The following is a 27,946-nucleotide window of genomic DNA, read 5'->3' as shown; positions in this document are numbered from 1 at the left end:
GGGCCACTGCACACCAGCCTGGGCGACAGAGTGAGACTCCATTTCAAACAAGTAAAGATAAAATAATCAACAGTGGTTATTATGAGCTACTTTTTCTTTAAATTTCTGAACTGAAAAATACATGTTATATTTTATTTTTTGAGATGGAGTTTCACTCTTGTCTCCTAGGCTGGAGTGCAATGGTGTGATCTTGGCTCACTGCAACCTCTGCCTCCCGGGTTCAAGAGATTCTCCTGCCTCAGCCTCCTGAGTAGCTGGGATTACAGGTGCCTGCCACCACTCCTGGCTAATTTTTGTATTTTTAGTAGAGACAGGGTTTCACCATGTTGGCCAGGCTGGTCTCAAACTCCTGACCTCAGGTGATCCACCTACCTTGGCCTCCCAGAGTGCTGGGATTATAGGCGTGAGCCACTGCACCCGGCCATGTTATCTTTTAAAAATAAAACTTGGCCAGGCGTGGTGGCTCACGCCTGTAATCCCAGCACTCTGGGAGGCCGAGGTGGGCGGATCACGAGGACAGGAAATCGAGACCATCCTGGCTAACACGGTGAAACCCCGTCTCTACTAAAAATACAAAAAATTAGCCTGGTGTGGTGGCAGGTGCCTGTAGTCCCAGCTGCCCAGGAGGTTGAGGCAGGAGAATGGCGGGAACCCAGGAGGCGGAGCTTGCAGTGAGCTGAGATTGTGCCACTGCACTCTGGCCTGGGCGACAGAGCCAGAATCCATCTCAAAAATAAATAAATAAATAAAACTTATCACCTTCCCAAAGCCTTTCTTTTCCTCCAGGGTTTTGTCAATAGTACCTTGTTCTTAAATCAGTTGTCCTGTCTGTTCTCATCTCATGTATTCACAAATCTTTTCCATAGATGTCTCCAAGGGCCGGGGAGGAGCCTTATTTCTGTGCTGACGGTGGTAGGAATCAGGGTGGAATTGTGGCCAGGCCTTCCTCCTGTCTCCGCTGCCTAAGAAGTTATCATCCAAGCTCCATTCTCAGTTCCCCCTAAATTGCTGCCTTACTCTAGTCTATATTTTCAATAAAACACTTTATACTGCATAACCAGACGTGCTATTTTTTTTTTTCTTCAGTGTTTTCTTCCCCATATGAGTTGTAAACCCCTTGAAGTACAGAGGGGCTGTACATGCTAGAGTCATTGCTCCTGGACAGAGTTAGGGTTTAGGCTTAGGAATATGATATTAAGTTTTAGGTGGATTGGAGAGTACAAGACAATGTGTTTCTGCATAATTGTAACAGGCTTGTACATCCTCTGCTATATTTACTCCTACAGAGAGGGAGCCATGCCGCTTTAGTCAAGATCAACTCAGAGGCTGTGAAATTGTAGGTTTCTGGATTTCTAGAAAAGTGTTGCGATTAGTAATGTTAAAAGAATAATGAAAAGCATAGTGAAGGATGAAGGTGTGTGAGTTAAGACTTTTCAGATTCTTGGAGGGGGAGATTTAAAAATGGCTACAATTTTTTTTTTTTTTTTAGACAGAGTCTCGCTCTGTCCCCCAGGGTGGAGTGCAGTGGCCAGATCTCAGCTCACTGTAACCTCTGCCTCCTGTGTTCAACTGATTGTCCTGTCTCGGACTCCCGAGTAGCTGGGATTACAGGCACGAGCCACCACACCCGTCTTACTTTTTTTTGTATTTTTAGTAGAGATGGGGTTTCACCTTGTTGGCCAGGCTGGTCTTGAACTCCTGACCTCAAGTGATAACGCCTGCCTCAGCCTCTCAAAGTGCTGGGATTATAGGTGGGAGCCACCATGCCCAGCCCAAAGTTGTTTTGATAGGAGTCCGCTTTCCCTTTCCTTGGATTTAAGCTGGTCTTGGTGACTTATGTGACCAGTAGAATACAGAAGTGATGTTCTGGGACTTGTGAGGCTAAGTCATAAGAAGCCTTCTAGCTTCCAACAGGCCTCTTGGAATACACATTCGTGGAGTCGTGAGTCACCGAATAATAAGTCCAACTACCACGTGGCACTGAAACCACATGGAGAGCTGCAAATGAGAGATGGGCCAGGGAGGCCCAGCTTTCTAGCCTTCCCTGCCAAGGGCATGTAGGGAAGCCATCTTGGACCCTCCAGATGAGCCCAGTCATCACCTGAATATCCCCAGGCAGCTCTGGTGGTACCTCATGGGACAGAAATGTCCAGTTGAGCTCTGTCTGATTTCCTGACATAGAACTGCGAGATATAATAAAGTGGTGGTTGCTTTAAGTCACTAAGTTTTAGAGTTGTCACACAGCCAGCTGAGACACTTGGAAATACTGTGCTTGTGGCTTTTTAAATTTTTGCCAGTTTGATGCACTTAAAAAAACCAGGGGAGTATATGTTTTATTGCATTAATGATTAAAAGTATGCTAGTCTAAAAAATATAAAATAATTTAAACCTTATTTTTTTCTAGTTGACTTCTCAAAAATGGTGGCATACTCAAGAGCTCCCTTCAGAGTGGTTTCTTAATTTTACTCTCTTTTTTCTTATTTCTCCATCAGAATCATCACTTTCCTAAGTGCTTTCTGGTAAGGTTGCAAAATTGGATAAGCTGTGACCCATTCAAACTCTTTCACCTTCTCTTTTTCCACTTGAGATTTTAGGAAAGATGGAACGGGGCTGGAGCGCTTCTGAGCGTGTCTTTGCTTTGAGTTCTCTCCCTCAGATCATTCGGTCTTGGTGTCCCTTCATCTGTTCCTTTGTCCATGCCACCTTGTGCTTACTGGTTTCAGTTTTGTGTGTTTTCTGGATATTTTCATGCTTTCCATCCTTTTCCCGTGTTAGTATTTTAGGGGAAAGTATTTCACTGGGAATTCTTTGAGGGAGCAGTCGGTGTTTGTGGTCTCTGAGGCCTCTGGTTTGTTCAGCCTGGTATATGTTTCTTTATAAGACTCAGTTCCCCCTCAGGCACTAGATAGTCCCATTTTTTAGTATCTTCTGTTTTCTCACGTTGTGGTCTCTTTTCCTCTTCCTCTATTTTAGTTTCCCATTTTGGAACCATATTGTATTTCCATGCTTCTTCCATCATCATTTCTTGATGCTATTGATAGTAGTATGCCTCTGCTTTAGCAAACTGGAAATCAGAAGACACGGCCTTAAGTTTATGAAGTGTTTCATTCTCCTGCTGAAACTTGTGGACTAAACAGTTTCCTCACTTCTGAAGAATGGACACCACCTAGGCTGGGCGTGGTGGCTCATGCCTGTAATCCCAGCACTTTGGGAGGCCGAGGTGGGTGGATCCTGAGGTCAGGAGTTTGAGACCAGCCTGGCCAATATGGTGAAACCCCATCTCTACTAAAAATACAAAAATTAGCTGGGCGTGGTGGTATATGCCTGTCGTCCCAGCTGGTTGGGAAGCTGAGGCAGGAGAATCGCTTGAACCTGGGAGGTGGAGGTTGCAATGAGCCGAGATTGCACCACTGCACTCCGGCCTGGGCGACAGAGCAAGACTCCATCTCAAAAAAAAGGATGGACACCACCTAAACCTTTATGAAAGGGAAGTATTAGAACATTTTAAGTTGGATGTCCTTTATTCTATTTCCATGGTACAGATCGAAAACTCCTACACCATGTCCCAGTTAGGGACACTTTTTTATTTTCTTAGATGGGGTCTTGCACTGTCACCCAGGCTGGAGTGCAGTGGTATGATCTCAGCTCACTGCAACCTCCGCCTCCTGGGTTCAAGCAATTCTCCTGCCTCAGCCTCCTGAGTAGCTGGGACTACAGATGTGTGCCACCATGCCCGGCTAATTTTTGTAATTTTTAGTAGAGACAAAGGTCCACTATGTTGGCCAGGATGGTCTCGAACTCCTGACCCCAAGTGATCTGCCCGCCTCGGCCTCCCAAAGTGCTGGGATTGCAGTTGTGAGCCACCGTGCCCAGCCCCACATACCTCCTACACTCTCCTCCCGCAGTGTTCCCTCCTACCTGAGGACTTTGCCGTAGCCTTCCCTGAGGAATCAGAAGCAGTCCCTCCGGAGCTCCTCCCTCCCCGCTGCCAGAACCACCACCTTGCCTCTGTCCCAACTCTGCCTTCCTGCCTTTACAGAGGAAACGCTGCCCCTGTGCCTTTCCAAAGCCAAGCCTTCCACCTGTGCTTGTTGAGCTTCAAGACTAAATTTTGCAATTATCAGATTCCCTTTCCTCAAAATCTCCCTGCTGCTGGGTCACTCCCATCCACATACAAATAGGCTTCAGTATATGTCATCTTTAACAAAAGAGGAAAGCTCTTCCTCTATTGTACACCCTGCTCCGGTTTTTACCCGCCTTTTTTACTCCTCTTCACAATATAATTTGAGTAGTTACCTGTGTTCCTTCTCCATTTTCTCACCTCACCTTTTCTCCTCAATCCACTTTTGCTGGGTTTTCATCCGCCACCCCCTTTCCCCCCCACTACTTCACTGACTGCTCTTGTCTAGGTCGTCAGTGGTTTCTTTTTTTCTTTTTTTGAGACAGAGTCTTGCTCTGTCACCAGGCTGGAGTGCAGTGGCACAATCTCGGCTTACTGCAACCTCCGCCTCCTGGGTTCAAGCGATTCCCCTGCCTCAGCCTCCTGAGTAGCTGGGACTACTACGGTCCTTATGTAGACCACTCTTCAATTTCAGCTTAAACGTCACTCCCTCAGATCTTCCACAAACTCTCTCAGAGAGAACCTCATCCTTCCATGACACTTACGGTAATTCATGCTGTTTGTCTGATATCAATGCTCCTCACTAGACTAAGCACCCCTTTGTGGGTGCAGGGGTGGTTATTCTCTGTTCAGTGCTGTCCGGCCAGCACCATTGGTGCTCACTGAACCAAATGCTGAACTAAACAGGCAGAGAGCACTTTCCCTCGAAACACTTGGGCCCCTTCTACCTCAGGGATAAGCTTTTTATGATTATGATTATTACTGGCTCCAAACTCCATGGTAAATGTATTTCCTCACCTGAATCTTCTCTTCTAATGGGGAATAGGACCCTACTGCAATCTGAGGGTCTTGAGTATTTTTAGCCCAGGCCAATCTAGAAGATCAAAAAGAGAAATTATACTAGGATTTGGAGAAAGGTTTCAGGAAACATGCTCTAGTGTGAATTATATTAGGGAGTTGATTTGGGACACAATTTCCATGTATAGCAGAAGGCATTTCTCTCTGCCAACAGGCAGGACTCTATGGTATGTTTAACTTCTTTCTTTGCCTGAAGGAAGGAAGGAATGCACTCTGATAAAATTTGAATAAACAAAGAGAGCTGCATTTTGTTTGAGGCTGAAACTGTCAGAAGTACCTTTATATTAACACTGGACAGAGAAGACCATATTGCTATTTCAAATATCACAAACCACTGTTTTTGTATATTATTGCTAGGACAAAGAACTTAGCTTTGATGAGAAAAGTTTTCAAAGTCGGTAAGTACAAGAAAACAAGCAAAAGTTGGTATGTACATTTTAAGTGCAGTTATGTGCAAAGTTATTAGCAAGCAATATAATTTATAAGCTGTCATTAATTTCCAACAACAGCTATCTAACATCTTTCATGATTCTTGACAAAGGTTTACATTTTAAACTGGTAATAAAACTGTATGACAAAAATTTTTTAAAATTTAATGCAGAAAAATATAGCTGAGAAATATGTTACTTAGGATAGAGAACAGTCATGTTTAAGCATCCTGGAGACCTCTTCTTAATCTGATTAGTTAGTAAATAGGTTCTATGTTTAACAACCTGCGTTATAAATATTTTGTTTTCTTTGGCTTCTCTTAGCAAAATAAGGGAAAGATTTTGTAAGACAGAACTGGAAAAAACAAAAGACTATTTGTCTAGTAACTATTAATAAAGCTAATTTCTTAAAAAGACAGACTCATTATACTGTTTTATATTTTTCTTTTCTAAGAGGTTCTTATATTGTTTCCATAGCAACATTTATTGAGTTTAGTATCCACTAGGCATTACACTATGAACTTAAATGGATTATTTTACTTAGCCTTCCAAACAATCTTATGAGATAGGTCTTTATTATCCCCTAATCTTAGCAAAGGGACTGAGGCTATGAGAGGTTTCATGACTTGTCAAAGGCCCCAGGAGTAGTTTCAGAGTCAAGATATGTGCCTACCTGACTCCAGAGCTCATCATTTTCATCCTTGGGCTATACTTATTCTCAGATAGCTGAATATTCTCTTGCCCAAAATAGCAGGAAAATAATACCTACTGTTCCTCTGCACTCAGCCTCAACCATTCGGAGTCTGTCACCAAAGACTCAGATCCTGTTTGTTGATCCTTCGCTAGTCCCGTTCCACTTCCTCCTCATAGCACCTTGAGTCACTGCCTCATGCTGTTCTGAGGCCTTTTGCTTCCACCATTGCCCTATCAATTGCCAGCTTTATATACATCTTTGCTCCTCTCTCTCCAACTCTCAGTGTCTGCTCTCCCATGTTCTAATCACTCATTCTCTATTCTGCAAAGCACTGTTTTCCAGACATTAAAGTTTCTGACCCTCTTTCAGACTTTCAGCTACCTACTGTTGATCCTTCAGGATGCCTTGGGCTGATTTCTAAGGCAACCAGAAGCAGTCACAAGCTTTTCTGTGTGTCATCGCTATCCTAGACTGAGACTACTGTGAGGCAGTATGTGAAGACATAGTATGGTTGGCGGGGAATGGGCTTCACTCAGTGTAAGCTGGGCTGAATGGTCAGAGAGAGAAGCTAAAAGGGGCTGTGTTTCAACAGACACAGGCATCCCATCTCAGTGCAGAGAAAACAATGTAAAAGGCAATGAAAGCATCTGATTTGCTTTTCTTTGGCATATATGTTGAGTATTCTCCATGGAAATGGAATCAGTGTAAACCCTTAGAGAGGATGCTGTATGCATATTCACAGTAGTTGGAGGAGGCTGGGTGAGTGGGCAATTGGCTTAGTCATGTGGCCTCATCATCACTTAGCTGGGGTGTCACTCAGCTAAATACTAATGCTGGGGAGGTTTTAGCTTTAACACACTTTAATATATTTTTAGTCACATATTATTTATGTTGATAACTGGTCATTAAAGATAGGAAGCAGGCCGGGCACAGTGGCTCACGCCTGTAATGCCAGCACTTTGGGAGGCTGAGGCGGGCGGATCACAAGGTCAGGAGTTCGAGAACAGCTTGGGCAATATGGTGAAACCCTGTCTCTACTAAAAAATACAAAAATTAGCCAGGCATGGTGGTGCGTGCATGTAGTCCCAGCAACTCGGGAGGCTGAGGCAGGAGAATCACTTGAACCCGGGAGGCAGAGGTTGAAGTGAGCCAAGATCACGCCACTGTACTCCAGCCGGGGTGACAGAGTGACATTCTGTCTCAAAAAAAAAAAAAAAAAAAAAAGGAGGAAGCAGGAAGCAAAAAAGGTACCAGTGTTGAAATGTTGAAATACAAATGAATGAAAATGATTCTGTATATTCACTTCAAGATACTCTCTACCATGTATGCAAGCTGCATTCATCCAAAGTCATCATGTAGCCCAATGAGACATCTCTAGTTCTTTAAAACAAATGTGAAAAGGAGAAAATACAGTAATTAATTACCTGGATTCTTACTTAGGAATTAAATCTGTCCCTCCCAAAATGTGCCATGTGCAGAGAAGTGATTCAGACTGTAGCCCAGCCAGATGTGGTGGTTTATGCCTATAATTCCAGCACTTTGAGAGGCCAAGCGGGAGGGTCACTTGAGCCCACAGGTTCAAGACCATCTTGAGCAACATAGTGAGACTTCTATCTCTACAAAAAAAAATTTAGGCCAGGCTCAATGGCTCATGACTGTAATCCCAGCACTTTGGGAGGCTGAGGCTGGCGGATCACCTGAGGTCGGGAGTTCGAGACCAGCCTGACCAACATGGTGAAACCCTGTCTCTACTAAAAATACAAAATTAGCCGGGCATGGTGGTGCATGCCTGTAATCCCAGCTAGTCAGGAGGCTGAGGCAGGAGAATTGCTTGAACCCAGGAGGCAGAGGTTGCAGTGAGCCAAGATTGTGCCATTGCACTCCAGCCTGGGCAACAAGAGCAAAATTCCATCTCAAGAAAAAAGAAAAATTTAAAATTGGCCAGGCTTGGTGGCATGCCTGGGGTCCCAGCTACTTGGGAGGCTGAAGTGGAAGGATTGCTTAAGCCTGGGAGGTCAAGGCTGCAGTGAGCCGTGATTGTGCCACTACACTCCAGCCTGGGCAACAGAGTGAGACTCTGTCTCAAAACAAAAACAAAAACAAACACCCAAAATCATATTCATAAATAGTTATAAAAAGTAAATATATGGCCAGGCGCAGTGGCTCACGCCTGTAATCCCAGCACTTTGGGAGGCCGAGGTGGGCAGACCATGAGGTCAGGAGTTCGAGAACAGCCCGGCCAATATGGTGAAACCCCATCTCTACTAAAAAATACAAAAATTAGCTGAGCTTGGTGGTGCGCACCTGTAGTTCCAGCTACTCGGGAGGCTGAGGCAGGAGAACCTCTTGGACCTGGGAGCCGGAGGCTGCCATGAGCCAAGACTGTGCCACTGCACTCCAGCCTGGGCGACAGCATGACACTCTGTCTCCAAAAAAAATAGGAAGCAAAAAAAATACCAGTATTGAAGTACAAATGAATGAAAATGATTCTGTCTATTCACTTCAAGATACTCTCTACCATGTATGCAAGCCGCATTCATCCAAAGTCATCGTGTAGCCCATTGAGACATCTCTAGTTCTTTAAAACAAATGTGGGCCAGGCGCGGTGGCTCATGCCTGTAATCCTAGCACTTTGGGAGGCCGAGGTGGGCAGATCATCTGAGGTCAGGAGTTCGAGACCAGTCTGGCCAACATGGTGAGACCCTCAACTCTACTAAAAATACAAAAAGGTAGATGGGCGTGGTGGTGTGCGCCTGTAATCCCAGCTACTTGGGAGGCTGAGGTGCGAGAATTGCTTGAACCTGGGAGGCAGAGGTTGCAATGAGCCAAGACTGCGCCACTGCACTCCAGCCTGGGCAACAGAGCGAGACTCCATCTTAAAAAAAAAAATGTGAAAAGGAGAAAATACAAATAATTAATTACCTGGATTCTTACTTAGGAATTAAATCTGTCTCTCCCGAAATGTGCCATGTGCAGAGAAGTAATTGAGACTGTAGCCCAGCCAGATGTGATGGTTTATGCCTATAATCCCAGCACTGTGGGAGGCCAAGCGGGAGGGTCACTTGAGCCCAGGGATTCAAGTCCATCCTGAGCAACAGAGTGAGACTTCTATCTCTACAAAAAAAAATTTAGGCCGGGCTCCGTGGTTCACGCCTGTAATCCCAGCACTTTGGGTGGCCGAGGCTGGCGGATCACCTGAGGTCGAGGAGTTTGAGACCAGCCTCACCAACATGGGGAAACCCTGTCTCTACTAAAAATACAAAATTAGCGGGGCATGGTGACGCATGCCTGTAATCTCAGCTAGTCAGGAGGCTGAGTAGCCTCCTGTTGGTGAGCCAAGATCGCGCCACTCACTCCAGCCTGGGCAACAGAGTGAGACCCTGTCTAAAAAAAAAAAAAACCCAAAACCCAAAAAAACAAAACCAAAAAAAACTATAGCCCCCAAAATAATATTCATAAATAGCTATAAAAGTAAATACATGGCCGGGCGCGGTGGCTCACGCCTGTAATCCCAGCACTTTGGGAGGCCGAGGCAGGCGGATCACGAGGTCAGGAGATCGAGACCATCCTGGCTAACATGGTGAAACCCCATCTCTACTAAAAATACAAAATATTAGCGGAGTGTGGTGCCGGGTAGTCCCAGCTACTCAGGATGCTGAGGCAGGAGAATGGCGTGAACCCAGGAGGCGGAGCTTGCAGTGAGTGGAGATCACACCACTGCACTCCAGCCTGGGCGATGGAGCGAGACTCTGTCTCAAAACAAAACAAAAAATTAGCTAGACGTGGTGGCGCGTGCCTGTAGTCCCAGCTACTCAGGAAGCTGAGGCACGAGAATCGCTTGAACCTGGGTGGCAGAAGTCGCAGTGAGCTGAGATCACACCACTGCACTGCAGCCTGGGCAACAAAGTGAGACTCCATCTCAATTAACAAACAAACAAACAAACAAACAATACATGTATTTTATGCTTTAGAAAAGAATTTCAAACATCAGGTCATGTAATGGTTCAAAAGCATTAAATTACATTTCATTCTACATTTTATATTAACTTGATCTCCAAACCAAACATAACACCATTTTAAAATTGATAAAAACCATGTCACTCAGATTTCAAACTCATGTGATATTAATTCAGCCAAAATTCTTATACATCTATGAACTGACGGGACCATAGGATACCACAAGCCCCTTTCATTCATTGGCTAAGAGTCAGGCATTGTGTGAAGTGCTAAAAGGCAGCATCTTATTTACCCTCATGTGAAAAAAGAGAAGCCTCTTTTTTGATAAAGAAAAATATGCAGTCCTGAGTGTAAGCCTCCCTTTAAGTAATCAGCTTAAATTAAAATAACACTTATATAAAGAAAATCACATGGACCTAAAATTACTTTTTATTTAAGTACTATGTTGTAAATTGTTTCTCTTTTCTGACAAGAGAAACTAGACCAGAGAAAGAATATTTTTAAGCCAGTAAAATAAACAGAGAACTTTTCTGATAGTAAATCAGGTTGAAATAAACTATGAGCAAGACTGGGCTTTGCTCTGTAAGTGAAAGACTGCCTGAGTTGTGAAGAAAATGACTCTGATCTTAACACACCTAAATTTTAATCCTTCATAAAAAATCATGAAATGTGTTTAAAGAGTTATGGGAAGTCCTAGCTCATGGAGAAGAAGGTGGTGATTGAATGGAAAGGGTTGTTAACCCCTTCTCACATAAAGTGAACTTGATATGAACTTCACAGTAAAATGCAAGAGCAACTTTTGGCATTGGAAACAGCGCCTTGCCTGCTGTCTCCATTTTGCAGAAGTCTGAGTGCATCTAATGGCATCTAAACACCAAACACGGACCCCTCCAACAATCCTATGAGGTGATAGGAATATCATCCCCATTTTACATATGAGGAAACTTTAAGAGAGTTAAGTGACATGTTTAAGGCCACAAAGATGCTAAGTGGGAGACTGCAACTTAAACACCAATGTCTAAAAACAAAGCCTGTGATCTCATGCATATGCTATCCCACACAACCTTGGAATATCAAAGGAGTGGCAACAGTCTACTTTTGGTGAACTTACAATCCAAGTAGGCGGGAAAGAACTATATGCAAATATATCACAAGTGTAATACAGGGGTAAAAATGCATTGCTTACATATTGAGAGATAACAAAGGGCTGGAGTCTTTAATGTGAGGTGGAACTGAAGACAGAGGCCTTCTTGGAAAAGGAAGTTTTTCTTGAAGTAGATTGAGAGCACAGTCTGAGCAGAAATGTGGGAATACTCCTGAGACCAGCCAGGAGATGACTCAATCAAACTGGTTGTTAACAAGAGGAAGTTACACAAGCCAGAGTACCACATACACAGGGGGATGCTGGAAGCCAGAATATAGAGTACAGTATGGGGAAGGGACACTGAAGCCAGGACGTGATGCAGAGGAATCTTGATGACTTTCCAAAACAAATAAAGACTCTGAAATGCTGTTAACAGCAAAGTGATTAAAAAGAAGAGATGCTTGATAAAAGATCCTGAAACCATAGGGCCTAGAAGCAGAGACAGAGAATTGGGCTGGTACACTAGAGGTGCAAGAACCTGGTTCTAGACCAGCACTGTTCAACAAAATTAGAATGTGAGTCACAGATGTAATAGAAAATTTTCTAGGAGTTTAAAAAAATAAAAATAAATAGGTGATTTAGTTTTAGTGATACACTTTAACATAGTATATCCAAAATATTGTCAACCAACATGTAATCAACATACAAAGATTTTACACTGCTGTTCTTTAATCAACTTTCTTTTTTTAGAGCAACTTTAGGTTTACAAAAATATTGACTGAAAAGTACAGAGAATTCCTACATACCTTCTCCCCACAAGTTCCTCCTATTATAAACATCTTGTATTAGTGTGGTACATTTGTGATAACTGAGGAATCAATATTGATACATTATTATTAACTGAAGTCCATAGTTTACATTAAGATTCACTCTTTATCTTGTACCTTATATGAGTTTTGACGAGTATATGACACGTGTCCATTATTACTGTTTCATACAGAATAGTAGCACTGCCCTAAAAATCTCATGTCTGTACCTACTCATCTTTCCGTCCCTCAATACCCTGAACCCCTGGCAACCTCTGATCATTTTACTGTCTCCAGAGTTTTGCTTTTGCCAGAAGTCATATAGTTAGAATCATATACTATGTAGGCTTTTCAGATTGGCTTCTTTCCCTTAGCATTATGCTTTTAGGGTTCCTTTATGTCTTTTCATGACTTGAGAATGGCAATCCAGCTCATTTCTTTTTATTAGTGAGTAACATTCCATTATATGGACGTGCCAGTTTGTTTATCCTTTCACCTCCTGAAAGACATTTTGGTTACTTGCAAGTTTTGGCAATTATGAATAAAGCTGCAATAAACATTTGTGTGCAGGTTTTTGTGTGGACGTCAGTTTTCAACTGCTTTGGGTATATAACAAGGAGCACGATCACTGGATTGTATGGTAAGAGTATGTTTAGTTTTGTAAGAAACTGCCAAACTATCTTCCAAAGTGGTTGCAGTGCATGTTGCCTCACCATCAGTGACATATGAGAGTTCCTGTTGCTCCACATCCTTGCTAGCATTTGGTGTTGTCAAATTTTAGCCATTCTAATAGTTGTGTAAAGGCATCTCATTGTTGATTTGATTTAATTTGAAGTTCTCTAATAACATGTAATGCTGAGCATCTCTTCATATGTTTTATCTGCCATCTGTTTATCTTTAATTGTCTGTTAAAATCTTTTGCCCGTTTCTAATTTGGCTGTTTGCTTTTTTATTGTTAAGTTTTAAGAGTTCCTTGTGTGTTTTAGATACCTGTCCTTTGTCAAATACGTGTTTTGCAGTTTTTTTCTCCCAGTCTGTGGCTTGTCTTTTCATTGTCTTAACAGTATCTTTTTTTTTTTTTTTTTTTTTTAGATGGAGTCTTGCTCTGTCACCCAGGCTGGAGTGCAATGGCGTGATCTTGGCTCACTGCAACCTCTGCCTCCCAGGTTCTAGCGATTCTCCTGCCTCAGCCTCCCAAGTAGCTAGGATTATAGGTGTGTGCCACCATGCCCGGCTAATTTTTCTACTCCTAGTAGAGGTGGGGTTTCATCATGTTGGCCAGGCTGGTCTCAAACTCCTGACCTCAGATGATCTGCCTGCCTCGGACTCCCAAAGTCCTGGGATTACAGGCATGAGCCACCATGCCCGGCCAACAGTATCTTTCACAGAGCAGAAAGTTTTAAATTTTAATGAAGTATTACTTAATTTTTTTTCTTTCATGGATCATGCTTCTAGTGTTATATCTAAAAAGTCATCACTAAACCCAAGGTCACCTAGATTTTCTCCTATGTTATTACCTTGGAGTTTTACAATTTTGCATTTTACATTTAGGTTTATAATTCATTTTGAGTTAATTTTTTACATTGGATATAAGGACTGTGTCTAGATGTATTTTTTTTTTTTGCATATGGATGTCCAGTTCTGTGCCATTTGTGGAAAAGACTATCACTTTTCCATTGACTTGCCTTTGCTCCTTTGCAAAAGATCAGTTGGCTGTATTTGTATGAGTCTATTTCTGGGCTCTCTGTTCCATTTATCTGTCTGTTCTTTCACCAATACTACACTATCTTGATGACTAGCTTTATAGCAAGTCTTGAAGTCCAGTAGCGTCAGTCCTCCAACTTTGTTGTTCTTCAGTGTTGTTTTGGTTATTATGGGTCTTTTGGCTGTCCATATAAAGTTTTGAATGTTTGTTGATATTCAGAAAATGACTTCCTAGGATTCTGACTGGGACTACTCAGAATCTGAAGATCAAGTTGTAAAAAACTGATGTCTTAACAACATTCATCTTCCTTCAACGAACATAGATTCTCTCTTCATTTATTTCATTCTTTATTTCGAGGTTTGTAGTTCTCCTCACATAGATATTGTATTGGTCCTTTCTCACGCTGCTTATAAAGACATACCCGAGACTGGGCAGTTTATGAAGTAAAGAGGTTTAATTGACTCACAGTTCCACATGGCTGGGGAGGCCTCAGGAAACTTACAATCATGGCAGAAGGAATCTCTTCACAGGGCAGCAGGAGACAGAATGAGTGTCCAGCGAAGGGGGGAACCTCTTATAAAACCATCAGATCTCGTGAAAACTAACTCACTATCAGAAGAACAGGATGGGGGAAATCGCCCCCCATGATTCAATTATCTCCACCTGGTCCCTCCCATGACACGTGGGGATTATGGGAACTACAATTCAAGATGAGATTTGGGAGGGGACACAACCAAACCATATCAGACATTAAACATATTTTGTCAGATTTATACTTATTTCTTTTTTCGTTGCTAATGTAAATGGTATTATTTTAAATTTCAAATTGTAAATGTTCATTCCTCTTTTTTTTTTGGAGACAGGGTCTTGCTCTGTCGTCTAGGCTGGAATGCAGTGTGCAGTGGGGTGACCTTGGCTCACTGCAACCTCCACCTCCTGGGTTCAAGTGATTCTTGTGCCTCAACCTCCCAAGTAGCTGGGGATTACAGGCACATGTCACCACGCCTGGCTAATTTTTGTATTTTCAGTACAGATGGGGTTTTGCCATGTTGGCCAGGCTGGTCTTGAACTCCTAACCTCAAGTGACCTGCCTGCCTTGGCCTCCCAAAGTGCTGGGATTACAGGCATGAGCCACTGTGCCTGGCCTGTTCATTTCTTTTTTTTCTTTTTTCCTTTTTTTTTTTTTTTGAGACAGAATCTCACTCTGTCACCCAAGCTGGAGTGCAGTGGCTTGATCTCAGCTCACTGCAACCTCCACCTCCTGGGTTCAAGTGATTCTCCTGACTAAGCCTCCTGAGTAGCTGGGATTACATGCACGTGCCATCACGCTGGGCTAATTTTTGTATTTTTAGAAGAGATGGGGTTTCACCATGTTAGACAGGCTGGTCTCGAACTGCTGGCCTCAGGTGATCTACCTGCCTCGGCCTCCCAAAGTGCTTGGATTACAGATGTGAGCCACTGTGCCCAGCTAGCCTGTTCATTTCTGATATATAGGAAAGCAATTTATTTTGGATATTAACAAGGCTGTATCCTGCTACCTTCCTGTAATTGGTCATTAGTTCCAGGAGGCTTTTTTTTTGTTGTTGCTGTTTCTTTGGGATTTTCCACATAGACAATCATATCATCTGCAAACAAAGACAGTTTAATTCCTTCCTAATCTATACACCTTTGTTTCCTTTTCTAGTCTTAGTACATTCACTAGGACTTCTGCTAAGACATTGAATAGAAATGGTAAGAGAGGACATCCTTGCCTTGTTCCTGATTAAGATCAGGAGATATAAGATCATTTTTTAGGAGAAACCACCTAGTTTCTCACCATTAGGTATGATGTTAGCTGTAAGACTTTAGTAGATGTTCTTAAATTGAGGAAGGTCTCCTGTATTTTAGTTTGCTGAGTATTTATCATGAATGGGTATTGAATTTTGTCAAACGCTGTTTCCATATCTACTGATATGATCATATGACTTTCCTTCTGATTTGAGGTGATGGGCTACAGTAATTGCTTTTCTAATATCAAACCAGTCTTGCATACCTGGAGTAAATCCTACTTGGTGATGGTGTATAATTCTTCCTATACATTGTCAGATTTGATTTTGGTATTAGAATAATGTTGGCCTCACAGAAAGAGTCAGAAAGTATCCCCTTTGCGTCTATTTTCTGGAAGAGACTATACACAACTGGTATAATTTCTTCCACAAATGTTAAGTAGAATCTACTAGCGAACCCATCTGTGTTTGGTGCTTCTGTTTTCAGTCATTAGTCATTCATTAAACGTCTTTAATAGATATAGACCTATTCAGATCTTTTTCTTCTTCGGTGAGTTTTGGCAGATTCTATCTTTTAAGGAATCCATCAATTTCCTCTAGGTGGTCATATTTGTGGGCACAGAGTTTTAATTATATCCCCCTTTATTACTCATGGATAATGGACAATAAAGGTCCATGGATCAGTAGTGATGGTCCCTCTTTCACTTCTGATACCGGTAATTAGTCTTCTTTTTTTTCCTTAACCTTACTAGAGGTTTATCAATTTTATTTCACAGAACCAACTTTTGGGTTCACTGATTTTCTGTACCCATTTCCCCTATTTAATTTCTTTGATTTCTACTCCAATTATCATTATTTTTTTCTGCTTATTTGGGATTTGGCCTTTTTTTTAGCCTTCGAAGGTAGAATATTGATTTTAGATCTCCTTTTTAAAGAATGCATTTACTGCTATACATTTCCCTCTAAGCACTGCTTTTGCTAAATCTCACAAATTTTAAGTTGTGGTTTCATTTTCATTTAGTTCAATATATTTCTTTTTTTCTTTTTCTTTTTTTTTTGTGTGTGTGTGTGATGAAGTCTCGCTCTTGTCTCCCACGCTGGAGTGCAATGGCGTGATCTCCGTTCACTGCAACCTCCGCCTTCCGGGTTCAAGCAATTCTCCCGCCTCAGCCTCCCAAGTAGCTGGGATTACAGGTGCCTGCCATCATGCCTGGCTAATTTTTGTATCTTTAGTGGACAGGGTTTCATCACGTTGGCCAGGCTGGTCTCGAACTCCTGACCTTAGGTCATCTGCCTGCCTCAGCCTCCCAAAATATGGGGATTACAAGCGTGAGCCACCACGCCCAGCCTAGTTCAATGTATTTCTAAATTTCTCTTGAGACTTATTCTTTCACCAAAGCGTTATTTATAAGTGTGTTGTTTAATCTCCAAGTATGTTGGAATTTTCCAGCTGTCATTTTTTTTTTGAGACAGGGTCTTGCTAAGTTGCCCAGGCTGGGCACAAGTGATTCTCTGCCTCACTCTTCCGAGTAGATGGAATTATAGGCACACATCACTGTGTGTGGCTAATATCTTGTTATTAATTTCTAGTTCAATGCCATTGTGGTCTGAAAGCAGACACTGCAGGTTTTCTAGTCTTTAGAATGTGTTAAGCTGATTTTTTTATGGTCCAGAATGTGGTCTACTTTGGTGAATGTTGTGAGCTTGAGAAGAAACTCTTAGGTGAAGAATTCTATAGATGTCAATTAGATCTCATTGACTGATGATGTTATTTGATTCAACTATATTTTTACTGATTTTCTTCCTGGTAGATGCATCAATTACTGACAGAGGGGTGTTGAAGTCCCTTAGTATAATAGTGGATTCATCTATTTCTCCTTGTAGTTTTATCAGTTTTTGCCTGATGTAGTTTACCACTCTATTGGATGGTGTACCCACATAAAGGATTGTTATGCCTTCTTAGAGAATGGATCTCTTTATCATTATGTAATGCCCTTCTTTATTCCTAATTTTCTTTACTGTGAAGTCTGTTTTTTTCTGAAATTAATATAGCTACTCTAGGTTTCTTTTAATTAGTGTTAACATGGTATAACCTTCCTCGTTTATTTACTTATTTAATTTTGAAACAGGGTCTCTGTTGCCCATGCTGGAGGTCAGAGGCGTGATCATGGCTCACAGCAAGCTAAACCTCCTGTGCTCAAGTGGTCCTCCCACCTCAGCCTCCCAAGTAGCTGAGACTACAGGCACACACCACCAGGCCCAGCTAAAAACATTTTTTTTTTTTGTAGAGACAGGGTCTTGCTATATCGCCAGGGTCTTGAACCCCTGGCCTCAAGCAATCCCCTCCTTGGCCTCCCAAAGTGCTGAGATTATAGGCATAAGCCACCATGATTGGTCCATCCTTCTGCTTTTAATCTAAATGTGTCTTTAAATTTAAGATGGTTTTCTTGTAGACAACATATGGTTGGGTCTTGTTTTGCTTATTCATGCTGACAGTCTGTTTTTTAACTGGTGTCTGAGATCACTGACATTTAAAGTGATTATTGATATAGTTGGATTAATATTTGCCATGTTACTTTTTTTTTTTTTTTTTTTGAGACATAGTCTCATTCTGTTGCCCAGGCTGGACTGCAGTGGCGCAATCTCAGCTTACTGCAACCTCTGCCTCCTAAGTTCAAGCGATGCTCCTGCCTCAGCCTCCCGAGTAGCTGGGATTACAGGTGTGTGCCACCATGCCCGGCTAATTTTTGTATTTTTAGTAGAGACGAGGTTTCACCACGTTAGCCAGGCTAGTCTTCAACTCCTGGCCTCAAGTGATCCACCCGCCTTTGCAGATCAGTCAGAGTGGTGGGAGAAACTATAGGGAAAGGAGCAGGCCTTCTTTAAGGTCAGAAGGCTCTGCATAGCTTCGGGGGAGAAAGCTGAAGGCAGCTGTTCTCTAACCCTGAGGCAGAGGGCGAGGAGTATGTGCAAGGGAGTGAAGGGGAAGTTATCTTGATCAGGCTCGTGTGTTTGAAGTTGTCCAGAAACTAACCTTTGAACATCTGCACAAGGTTCCCTGAAAGGGGAACAATAAATGTTAATTATCCACAGATTGTGTTTGCTCCAGGCTTTTGGCACTGTACTTGCACTGAATAAAAGCAAGCAGCTCCAGCTTCTCGGGGCTGCACTCTGGCCACTTGAGCCGGGCAGTGCACTAGCTGCTCTGACACTTCACGCTCTGAGTACTCATTTCATCCGTTGGTCAGCCAGGGTCTGCGGGACAGACCTGGCATGCCTTAGTCTCCCGAAGTGTTGATATTACAGGCTTGAGCCACCGTGCCTGGCCCTTGTTACTATTTTTTTTTTTCTGCTCTTATTCTTGGTTTCTTTCTTTTCTTTTTTCCTGTTCCACTCTTTTTCAGCCTTCTTTTTTTTCTTTTCTTTTTTTTTTTTTTTTTGAGACAAGAGTCTCGCTCCGTTGCCCAGGCTGGAGTGCAGTGGCATGATCTTGGCTCACTGCAACCTCTGCCTCCTGGGTTCAAATGATTTCTCGTGCCTCAGTCTCCCAAGTAGCTGGGATTACAGACGTACGCTATCATGCCCGGCTGATTTTTGCATTTTTAGTAGAGATGGGGTTTCACCATGTTGGCCAGGCTGGTCTTGAACTCCTGACCTCAGGTGATCCGCCCGCCTCGGCTTCCTAAAGTGCTAGGATTACAGATGTGAGCCACTGTGCCTGGCCTGCCTCTTTGGGTTTTAAGTTAAGCATTTAATATGATTTGATTTTTTCTCCTCATTTAGTCTATCAAATGTTTTTGCTTTTTAATTTATTTTTAAAATTATTTTCATTTATTTTAACTTTTTATTTCCATAGTTTAAATGGTTGCCCTTGAGTTTGCAGTGTACACTTTTTTTTTTTTTTTGAGATGGGGTCTCGATCTGTCACCCAGGCTGGAGGGCAGTGGCGTGATCTTGGCTCACTGCAACCTCCATCTCCTAGGTTCAAGCAATTCTCCTACCTCAGCCTCCCAAGTAGCTGGGTTACAGGTGACTGCCACCATGCCCAGCTAATTTTTGCATTTTTAGTAGAGATGCAGTTTTTCCACACTGGCCAGGCTGGTCTCGAACTCTTGGCCTCAGGTGATCTGCCCACCTCGGCCTCCCAAAGCGCTGGGATTACAGGTGTTAGCTACCGCACCCAGCCTGCAGTATACGTTTATAACTAATCCAAGTTCTCTTTCAAATAATACTATACCACTTTATGAATAGCACACAAGTACCATATAACAGCATTTCCATTTATTACCTCCCATCCCTTATAACACTGCTGTCATTTATTTCCATAAGGTTCAATGATCATACTACTTACCCATAAGCTATAATTACCAAATACACTTTTTTTTGTTTTTTAAGATGGAGTCTCGCTCTGTCGCCAGGCTGGAGCGCAATGGCGAGATCTCAGCTAATTGGAACCTCTGCTTCCCAGGTTCAAGCGATTCTCCTGCCTCAGCCTCCTGAGTAGCTGGGACTACAGGCACGTGCCACCATGCCCAGCTAATTTTTTTGTATTTTTAGTAGAGGTGGGGTTTCACCATGTGGGCCAGGATGGTCTCAATCTCTTGACCTTGTGATCCGCCCACCTTGGCCTCCCAAAGTGCTGGGATTACAGGCGTGAGCCACCATGCCTGGCCCAAATACAAGTTGTTGTTATTATCTGTGGCCAACTGCTGTTAGATCAATTAAGGTTAAAAACATTTTTACCTCCATTTATTCCTTCTCTAATGCTCTTCCTTTCTTTATGCAGATCTGAATTTCTGAGCCACATTATTTGCCTTCTTTTTTTTTTTGAGACGTAGTCTCGCTCTGTCGCCCAGGCTGGAGTGCAGTCGTGCTATCTCCGTTCATTGCAACCTCTGCCTCCCAGGTTCAAGTGATTCTCATGCCTCAGCCTCCCGAGTAGCTGGGATTACACGTGTGTGCTACCACCATGCCCCGCTAATTTTTTGTATTTTTAGTAGAGACAGGGTTTCATCATGTTGGCCAGGCTGGTCTCAAAGTCCTAAGCTCAGGTGATCCACCTGCCTCGGCCTCCCAAAGTGCTAGGATTACAGGCGTGAGCCACCATGCCCGGCCTATTTGCCTTCTCTCTGAAGAATTTCTTCAACATTTCTTGGAAAGCAGGTCTACTGGCAACAAACTCCCTCCATTTTTATCTGAGATAGTCTTTAATTCCCTTTCACTTTTGAAGGATAATTTCTCTGGATATAGAATTCTAGGCTGTTTTTTGTTCTTTCAATATTTTTTAAATACTTCACTCTCCTCTCTCCTGGCTTCCATGGTTTCTGAAGAGAGGTGTGATGTAATTCTTATTGTTGCTCCTCTATATGTAAGGTCTCTTTTTTCCTCTGGCTTCTTTCAAGATTTTCTGTCTTTGATTTCTGCTGCCTTATATATGATACACCTGTGTAGACTTTTTGGCATTTGTGCCTGCTTGGTGTGTTCTGTACTGTTGTAGTTTTAAAATTCAAATTAATTAGGGTCAGGCGCGGTAGCTCATGCCTGTAATTCCAGCACTTTGGGAGGCCGAGGCAGACAGATCACCTGAGGTCGGGAGTTCGAGACCAGCCTGACCAACGTGGAGAAAGCCCATCTCTACTAAATATACAAAATTAGCTGGGTGTGGTGGCACATGCCTGTAATCCCAGCTACTTGGGAAGCTGAGGCAGGAGAATCACTTGAACCCGGGAGGCGGAGGTTGCGGTGAGCCGAGATTGCGCTATTGCACTACGGCCTGGGCAACAAGAGCAAAACTCCGTCTCAAAAAAAAAAAAAATTAATTTAAATAAAACAAAAAAATTTAGTTCCCCAGTCACACTAGCTACATTTTAGGTGCTCAACAGCCACATGTGGCTAGTATCTACCACACTGGTGGCCAGATCCAGATAGTTGAGTAAAGGAGATCAATCTAGGGCTCCTGACAGTGAGTGGCCTGCAGAGGAAAGCACCTCCTGGACTCTGCTGGCACCTGAGGCACTCTGCTGCTCCTGTTCACCTCCCTGCCTCTGCTCATACAACCCAAACCTGCTTCCTGGAGTGTCCCTCCTCTCTGTCCTCAGATTATCTTTATTTTACCCTTTTTGCTCTGCCTTAACTTAGGTCCCATCTACTTACAACACCTTTAGAGGGAAAGGAGAATGTGTTTTACTTTATTACCTTTAAGAAACATGATCTAAGCCTGTTGTCACCATGCAAAGATCCTTCACATCACCAGGGCCTAGGGCTGAGCCTCACACTTGTGGCTTTGTAGACTCAATATTACATCTGATAACATTAAAAATGTTAATGGGGCCGGGCACAGTGGCTCATGCCTGTAATCCCAGCAGGATTGGGAGGCCGAGGTGGGGGGGATCATGAGGTAAGGAGTTCAAGATCAGCCTGGCCAACATGGTGAAACCCCGTCTCTACTAAAAATACAAAAATTAGCTGGGCGTGGTAGCGCGCACGCCTGTAATCCAATCTACTCAGGAGGCTGAGACACGAGAATTGCTTCAATCTGGGAGGCGGAGGTTGCAGTGAGCTGAGATTGTGCCATTGCACTCCACCCTGGGTGATGAGAGTGAAACTCCATCTCAAAAAAAAAAAAAAAAAGAAGTTAATGGGACTGAAAAATTTTTTTGTCACCATGTTATTGTCAAGTAAGAAAATGAAAAGCAAAGACAACTGTCTATTGCTAGCATCTCATAAGCAGAACGACATTCTAATAGTGTCCTCCATTTTCCCCCAAAAAGGAGGAAACTAAATGAAGCTATGTATTTTTTTTTTTTCATGGAAGACAAAAAAGTTGCCTCTGACCTTGAGCAAAATAGACATTTAGGAACTCACACAGCTCCAAACCTAGTATTTGTTTATCTCTTTTCCATTTCGATTTCTTTTATCTTTATTACCTTTTCTCCCTCCAAATGTCTGTTATTAGTTGTTTAACCTTGGGTAAGTTATTTAGCCTCTCTGATCTACATTTCCTAACTTGTGAAGTTGCTATAAGAATTAAGGGAGTTAACACATATGCTGGCCGTGCACAGTGACTCACGCCTGTAATCCCAGTGCTTTGGGAGGCCAAAGTGGGCTGAGCTCCCAAGCTCAGGAGTTTGAGACCTGCCTGGGCAACATGGTGAAACCCCATCTCTACTAAAAATACAAAAATTAGCCAGGCGTGGTGGTGTGCACTTGTAATCTCAGCCACTTGAGCCCAGGAGGTTGAGACTGCAGTAAGCTTTGATTGTGGCACCGCACTCTAGCCCGGGTAACAGAGTGAAACTGCCTCAAAAAGAAAAGACAAGCCAGGCGCAGTGGCTCATAACTGTAATCCCAGCACTTTGGGAGGGCGAGACAGGAGGATCACCTGAGGTCAGGAGTTTGAGACCAGCCTGGCCAACATGGTGAAACCCCATCTCTACTAAAAATAAAAAATTAGCCCGGTATGCTGGTGCACTCCTGTAATCCCAGCTACTCGGGAGGCTGAGGCATGAGAACTGCTTGAACCCAGGAGGCAGAGGGTGCAGTGAGCCAAGATCATGCCACTGTACTCCGGCCTGGGCAAGTGTCAGACTCTGTCTCAAAAAAACAAACAAACAAATCAAAAACCAAAAAACACCACATATGCCTAGGACTTTGGACATTCTCATTATTTTTCAAGGCTGGCATGTCTTGAAGTGCCCTGGCTGAGGTTAGTGTAGGACTTAGGATAAGGATGAGGCTTTAGAGGGACAGAAGTGAAGTGGGACAGGAATATTAAGACCAAAAAGCCTCCTGGTCCACCTTCTGTCCAGAGCATATTCTGCTCTCTTTCTGATGCATTCCACGGGCTTTGCTTTTGTTCAAAATGAGAGCCGGTCTGGGAAAGGACTGGGAATAGTCAAATCTGCCATAAAGAACAAAATGGATGAAGCTTGACTTAAGAACATGAATACTGAGATATAGCATGCAGTTTTCAAGTTTAAGAAGTTGGAGGAACGCCTGAGAAGCTGCTGGATATTACATGGCCACTCCTTAGGTGCCTTCCGATTGTGGGAGGCACAAGTGATGCTTGGCAGTATTAACAAGCGTGGGGAAAACAAAGAGAGATCAGACTGTTACTGTGTCTTCGTAGAAAGAAGTAGACATAAGAAACTCCATTTTGTTCTGTACTAAGAGAAATTCTTCTGCCTTGAGATGCTGTTAATCTGTAACCCTAGCCCCAACCCTGTGCCTGCAGAGACATGTGTTGTGTTGACTCAAGGTTTAATGGATTTAGGGCTGTGCAGGATGTGCTTTGTTAAAAATGTGTTTGAAGACAGTATGCTTGGTAAAAGTCATTGACATTCTCTAATCTCGAGTACCCAGGGACACAATGCACTGTGGAAGGCCACAGGGACCTCTGCCCAGGAAAGCCAGGTATTGTCCAAGGTTTCTCCCCATGTGATAGCCTGAGATATGGCCTCGTGGGGAGGGAAAGACCTGACCGTCCCCCAGCCCGACACCCATAAAGGGTCTGTGCTGAGGAGGATTAGTGAAAGAGGAAGGCCTCTTTGCAGTTGAGGTAAGAGGAAGGCATCTCTCTCCTGCTCTTCCCTGGGAATGGAATGTCTCAGTGTAAAACTCGATCATACGTTTATTTACTGAGATAGGAGAAAACCGCCTTATGGCTGGAGGTGAGACATGCTGGCGGCAATACTGCTCTTTACTGCACTAAAATGTTTGTGTAAAGCCAGACATAAATCTGGCCTACGTGCACATTGAGGCATAGCACCTTTCCTTAAACTTATGACACAGAGATCTTTGCTCACGTTTTCCTGCTGACCCTCTCCCCACCATTACTCTATATTCCTGCCACATCCCCCTCACCGAGATGGTAGAGATAGTGATCAATAAATACTGAGGGAACTCAGAGACCAGTGCTGGCGCGGGTCCTCCGTATGCTGAGCCCTGGTCCTCTGGGCCCACTGTTCTCTACACTTTGTCTCTGTGTCTTACTTTTTTTCTCAGTCTCTCGTCCCACCTGACGAGAAACACCCACAGGTGTGGAGGGGCTGGCCCCCTTCAACAAGTCACCAGGCCACCAAGAAACCTCCTTCAGCTAGGTACATATCTAACACAGGCCCTTGGGGTCAAGAATGTCAAAACTCACCTCAAAAATTTATTTCTATTTCTCTGAGTTTCATTTCACTTTTTTAAACACACTTAAAAAAATATTGTATCATCAGCTTTATTGTTGACTGGGAAAACTATGAGGACAGACAGGCTTAAATTATCTGTGCACGCAGAGGGAAAGATAAGGCATATTACCTTGTTGGAACTCTTTTTTTTTTTTTTTTTTTGAGATGGAGTCTCGCTCTTTCGCCCAGGCTGGAGTGCAGTGGCGCGATCTCTGCTCACTGCAAGCTCTGCCTCCCGGGTTCACGCCATTCTCCTGCCTCAGCCTCCCGAGTAGCTGGGACTACAGGCGCGTGCCACCACGTCCGGCTAATTTTTTGTATTTTTTAGTAGAGAAGGGGTTTCACCATGTTAGCCAGGATGGTCTCTTATCTCCTGACCTCGTGATCCACCCGCCTCGGCCTCCCAAAGTGCTGGGATTACAGGCGTGAGCCACCGCGCCCGCCCCTGGAACTCATTTTTTAAAAAATTTTTTTGAGACGGAGTCTCTCTCTGTAGCCCAGGCTGGAGTGCAGTGGCGCGATCTCGGCTCACTGCAAGCTCCGCCTCCCGGGTTCACGCCATTCTCCTGCCTCAGCCTCCCGACTAGCTGGGACTACAGGCGCCCGCTACCACGCCCGGCTAATTTTTTGTATTTTTAGTAGAGACGGGGTTTCACGTGTTAGCCAGGATGGTCTCGATCTCCTGACCTCATGATCCGCCCGCCTCGGCCTCCCAAAGTGCTAGGATTACAGGCATGAGCCTCATTTTTATATTTTGCCCTAGACTCTTATTCCTAAGGAAATCTTCCTTAAAATAGTGGTTGCAAAATGGAGGCCCATGGGCTGGATTCAGCCTGTAAAACTGTTTTGTTTGGACTGTAGAGTTAAAAAAAAAACAACCCTGTATTTCCAGCATCTCTTATTAAAAATCGTATGTGGCACCGGACTTATAGTGGTACAAGACAGCAACTGTCTCTAGCTGACAGTTGTTTCCTTTAAAAGCCGTTAAGAGTTCTTTAATTGGCGAACCCTCGCCATTCACGGAATACCTGCTTGTGTTCTTGTATTCAGGGCACTGGAGTGCGTGCCAGCTGGTCTGGAAGCAGCTCCAGCAAGTCACTTACACGGTGGCCAGGGGCGGCCTGAGAGGGTAACTTTCAATCCGAGACCCGCCGGGAATGACTTTGGGATAATCACAACCTCCGGTCCTCAGTTTCCTTACCTGTGAAATGGGGCTGATAACGCACAGCTGTGGGAAGCACCGGCCCAAACGCAGGGCTTGGGGGCACGACCACCATCCCCGCCCACGGGTCCCCGCGCCAAGCTTCGCTCTCCACCCCTCCCGCCGCGGGCCCCAGCGCTTCGCCGAGGTCGGCCCCGGGCGCCAAGAGGCGTGGTCGGCCCGAGCGGACCCTCGCGGCGGCCATGGCGTCGGTGGTGGAATACAAGGGCCTCAGGGCCGGCTACCACTGCGGCTACTGCGATTCCAAGGAGGGCAAAGCGTCCTGCGGTGAGTGTTCCCGACGCCGGAGTTGTCGCGGCCGCCGCGCCCCGCACAGGCCCTCGGCGGGGGAAAGGGCAGGCTCGCACCCCGACTCCCGCTTCCCTTCCCCTCTTGACTCTCCCCATCCTGTTTCCCTTCCCGCTCTGTCTCTCCGCCTCACCCTCACTGACGACGGCGGCCCCTTATGGAGAAGGAACGGAAATAGTGGAAAGCTGCCCTCGGTCAAGATGGCGCGGGCGGCGTCAGCTCCAAGAGGCGCCGGGCCGGCCGGGCCTGCGGGCGCCCGAGTGGCTTCGCGCGAGCCTCGGGAGGCTCCCGGGCGGCGCGCTGCATTGTGGGGTGGCGGCGGCGGCGGCGGGGCTAGCGACGTGGGGCCGGGCGGCTGAGCGTTAGGGGGGCCGAGGCCATGGCTTTCTGGGCGGGGGGTTCGCCCAGCATCGTGGACTATTTCCCTAGCGAGGACTTCTACCGCTGCGGCTACTGCAAGAACGAGTCGGGCAGCCGCTCCAATGGTGAGCGAGCCGGGCCGGCGGGCGTGGGAAGCCGGGCGCCCGGGTCTCGGGATCCCGGGGTCCCCCAGCGAGGACGCGAGGGAGCCGGAGCCCCTGGCCCCAGTGCCACGGCCGAGACGGAGGGGGCACCCTCGGGAGGGCCGCGGCGCCGGCTTAGCAGGGCAGCTTCGCGGTGCCTGTTCTGCAGGAAAATCCTAACCGGTGCCCAGACTCTCGAAATCGTGGTGGTCTCCCCAGAGTCGGGAGACGGACGCCCGTCTAGGGTAGATTGTGTGAGGTGAAGGACGGCGCGCAGTGCCAGGGAACGCCCCAGAGCCGTAGTTAATGGCCGGGGCTGACCGGTGGGTGCTGCGGTGGGAGCGTCCCGGGAGCGAGGGCGAAACGCGGTGCAGAAGGAGCTGTGGGTGTGCACACAGGTGCCGGTCATGTATGAATCAGACATCCCTGGACGAATGTACAGGATGAGCCCTTTGCATCTCTGGGTTAAAAAAAAAAAAAGACAAGAAACTGGTGACCGCGGTCGCTACCGGCGAGGGATTCTGTTTGTCCTGATCTGTTTGAAATTTTTACCATTTGCTTATATGCCGTGCCTTTCCTCCACCCACCCGGACGACAGCAAAGCCAGCCCACAAGTTTGTTTCGTTTTTCCATCGTGATTCAGATTTCTTTGGGGGAGATTTGTTGCTGGTAAACAAAACATCGTGTTTATTTCCTCTCTTGCCATGCATTTGCCAATATAGAATGTAGACTCTATTATTTTAATAGAACAGTCTAGCTTTGTGGAAAACGAGATTCGCATGAAAACACACAGGCATTTTCCATGAAAAAGGTGTAAGTGGGGAATGATTTGGTCGATAACGGTGTGTGCATTTGCTCCTTCATTAAAAGTGTTTATTGAGTGCTTCTTGTGGGCAGCGGTTTTGAGTAGACAGTTATGCAATCGTTAGAAGTGAGGATTATGAAGACTAAATGGAAAAATGCTTCCAGTTTGGACTTAAACGGAGAAAATCAACAGGATGCAAATGGCTTATGCGACATGATTACAGTTCTGAAAGGAAGAAGGCCCGGAAGTACGCCAAATAGTGACAGTGGTAATATGGCCTTAGAGTATTGTGGATTTCTACCTTGTCTTTTTCAGAATTTTTGTATTTTGGCTATAATATTTATCAAATCAATAAGTTACATTAAACGTGCCTAAAATTAATATTTAAATAGGTCATTACTTATTTTTTTCCAATAATTGTGGTAAGAGAAAATTGGCTAACATAAATGTCTTGTATTTCACATTTTGTCGAAGAAACCTGCCTGCAACCTTTCCATCAAGAGAAAATAATCATCAATTTCTAGTATCTCGATTTTA

The 27,946-nt window shown here is 44.5% G+C and overlaps 1 protein-coding gene and 1 long non-coding RNA gene across 21 annotated transcripts in view; one reads left to right on the top strand and one right to left on the bottom strand.

Annotated features, from left to right (window-relative positions):
* Positions 1–31: 31 nt before the first annotated feature.
* Positions 32–26,410, bottom strand: LOC103782813 (uncharacterized). Its single transcript, XR_010113215.1, has 3 exons — positions 26,235–26,410; positions 4,919–4,994; positions 32–3,064 (listed from the first exon to the last, which is right to left on the bottom strand). It is a non-coding gene; the product is annotated as an uncharacterized LOC103782813 (long non-coding RNA).
* The window catches only part of ATE1 (arginyltransferase 1), a 187,720-nt gene continuing 185,389 nt past the window's right edge, over positions 25,616–27,946 (top strand). For 5 of the 20 annotated variants that reach the window (XM_063607538.1, XM_055093407.2, XM_034931624.3 and 2 more), the window contains exon 1: positions 26,393–26,586. In XM_063607538.1, the coding sequence (XP_063463608.1) occupies positions 26,481–26,586 (106 nt within the window). In that variant the 5' untranslated portion in view covers positions 26,393–26,480. The other 15 variants (XM_034931627.2, XM_055093406.1, XM_034931622.2 and 12 more) reach the window with 11 other exon arrangements.

Source organism: Pan paniscus, chromosome 8, assembly GCF_029289425.2.
Source record: "Pan paniscus chromosome 8, NHGRI_mPanPan1-v2.0_pri, whole genome shotgun sequence".
Taxonomy (NCBI): Eukaryota; Metazoa; Chordata; class Mammalia; order Primates; family Hominidae; genus Pan; species Pan paniscus.
This window is presented reverse-complemented; position numbering and strand designations above follow the sequence as displayed.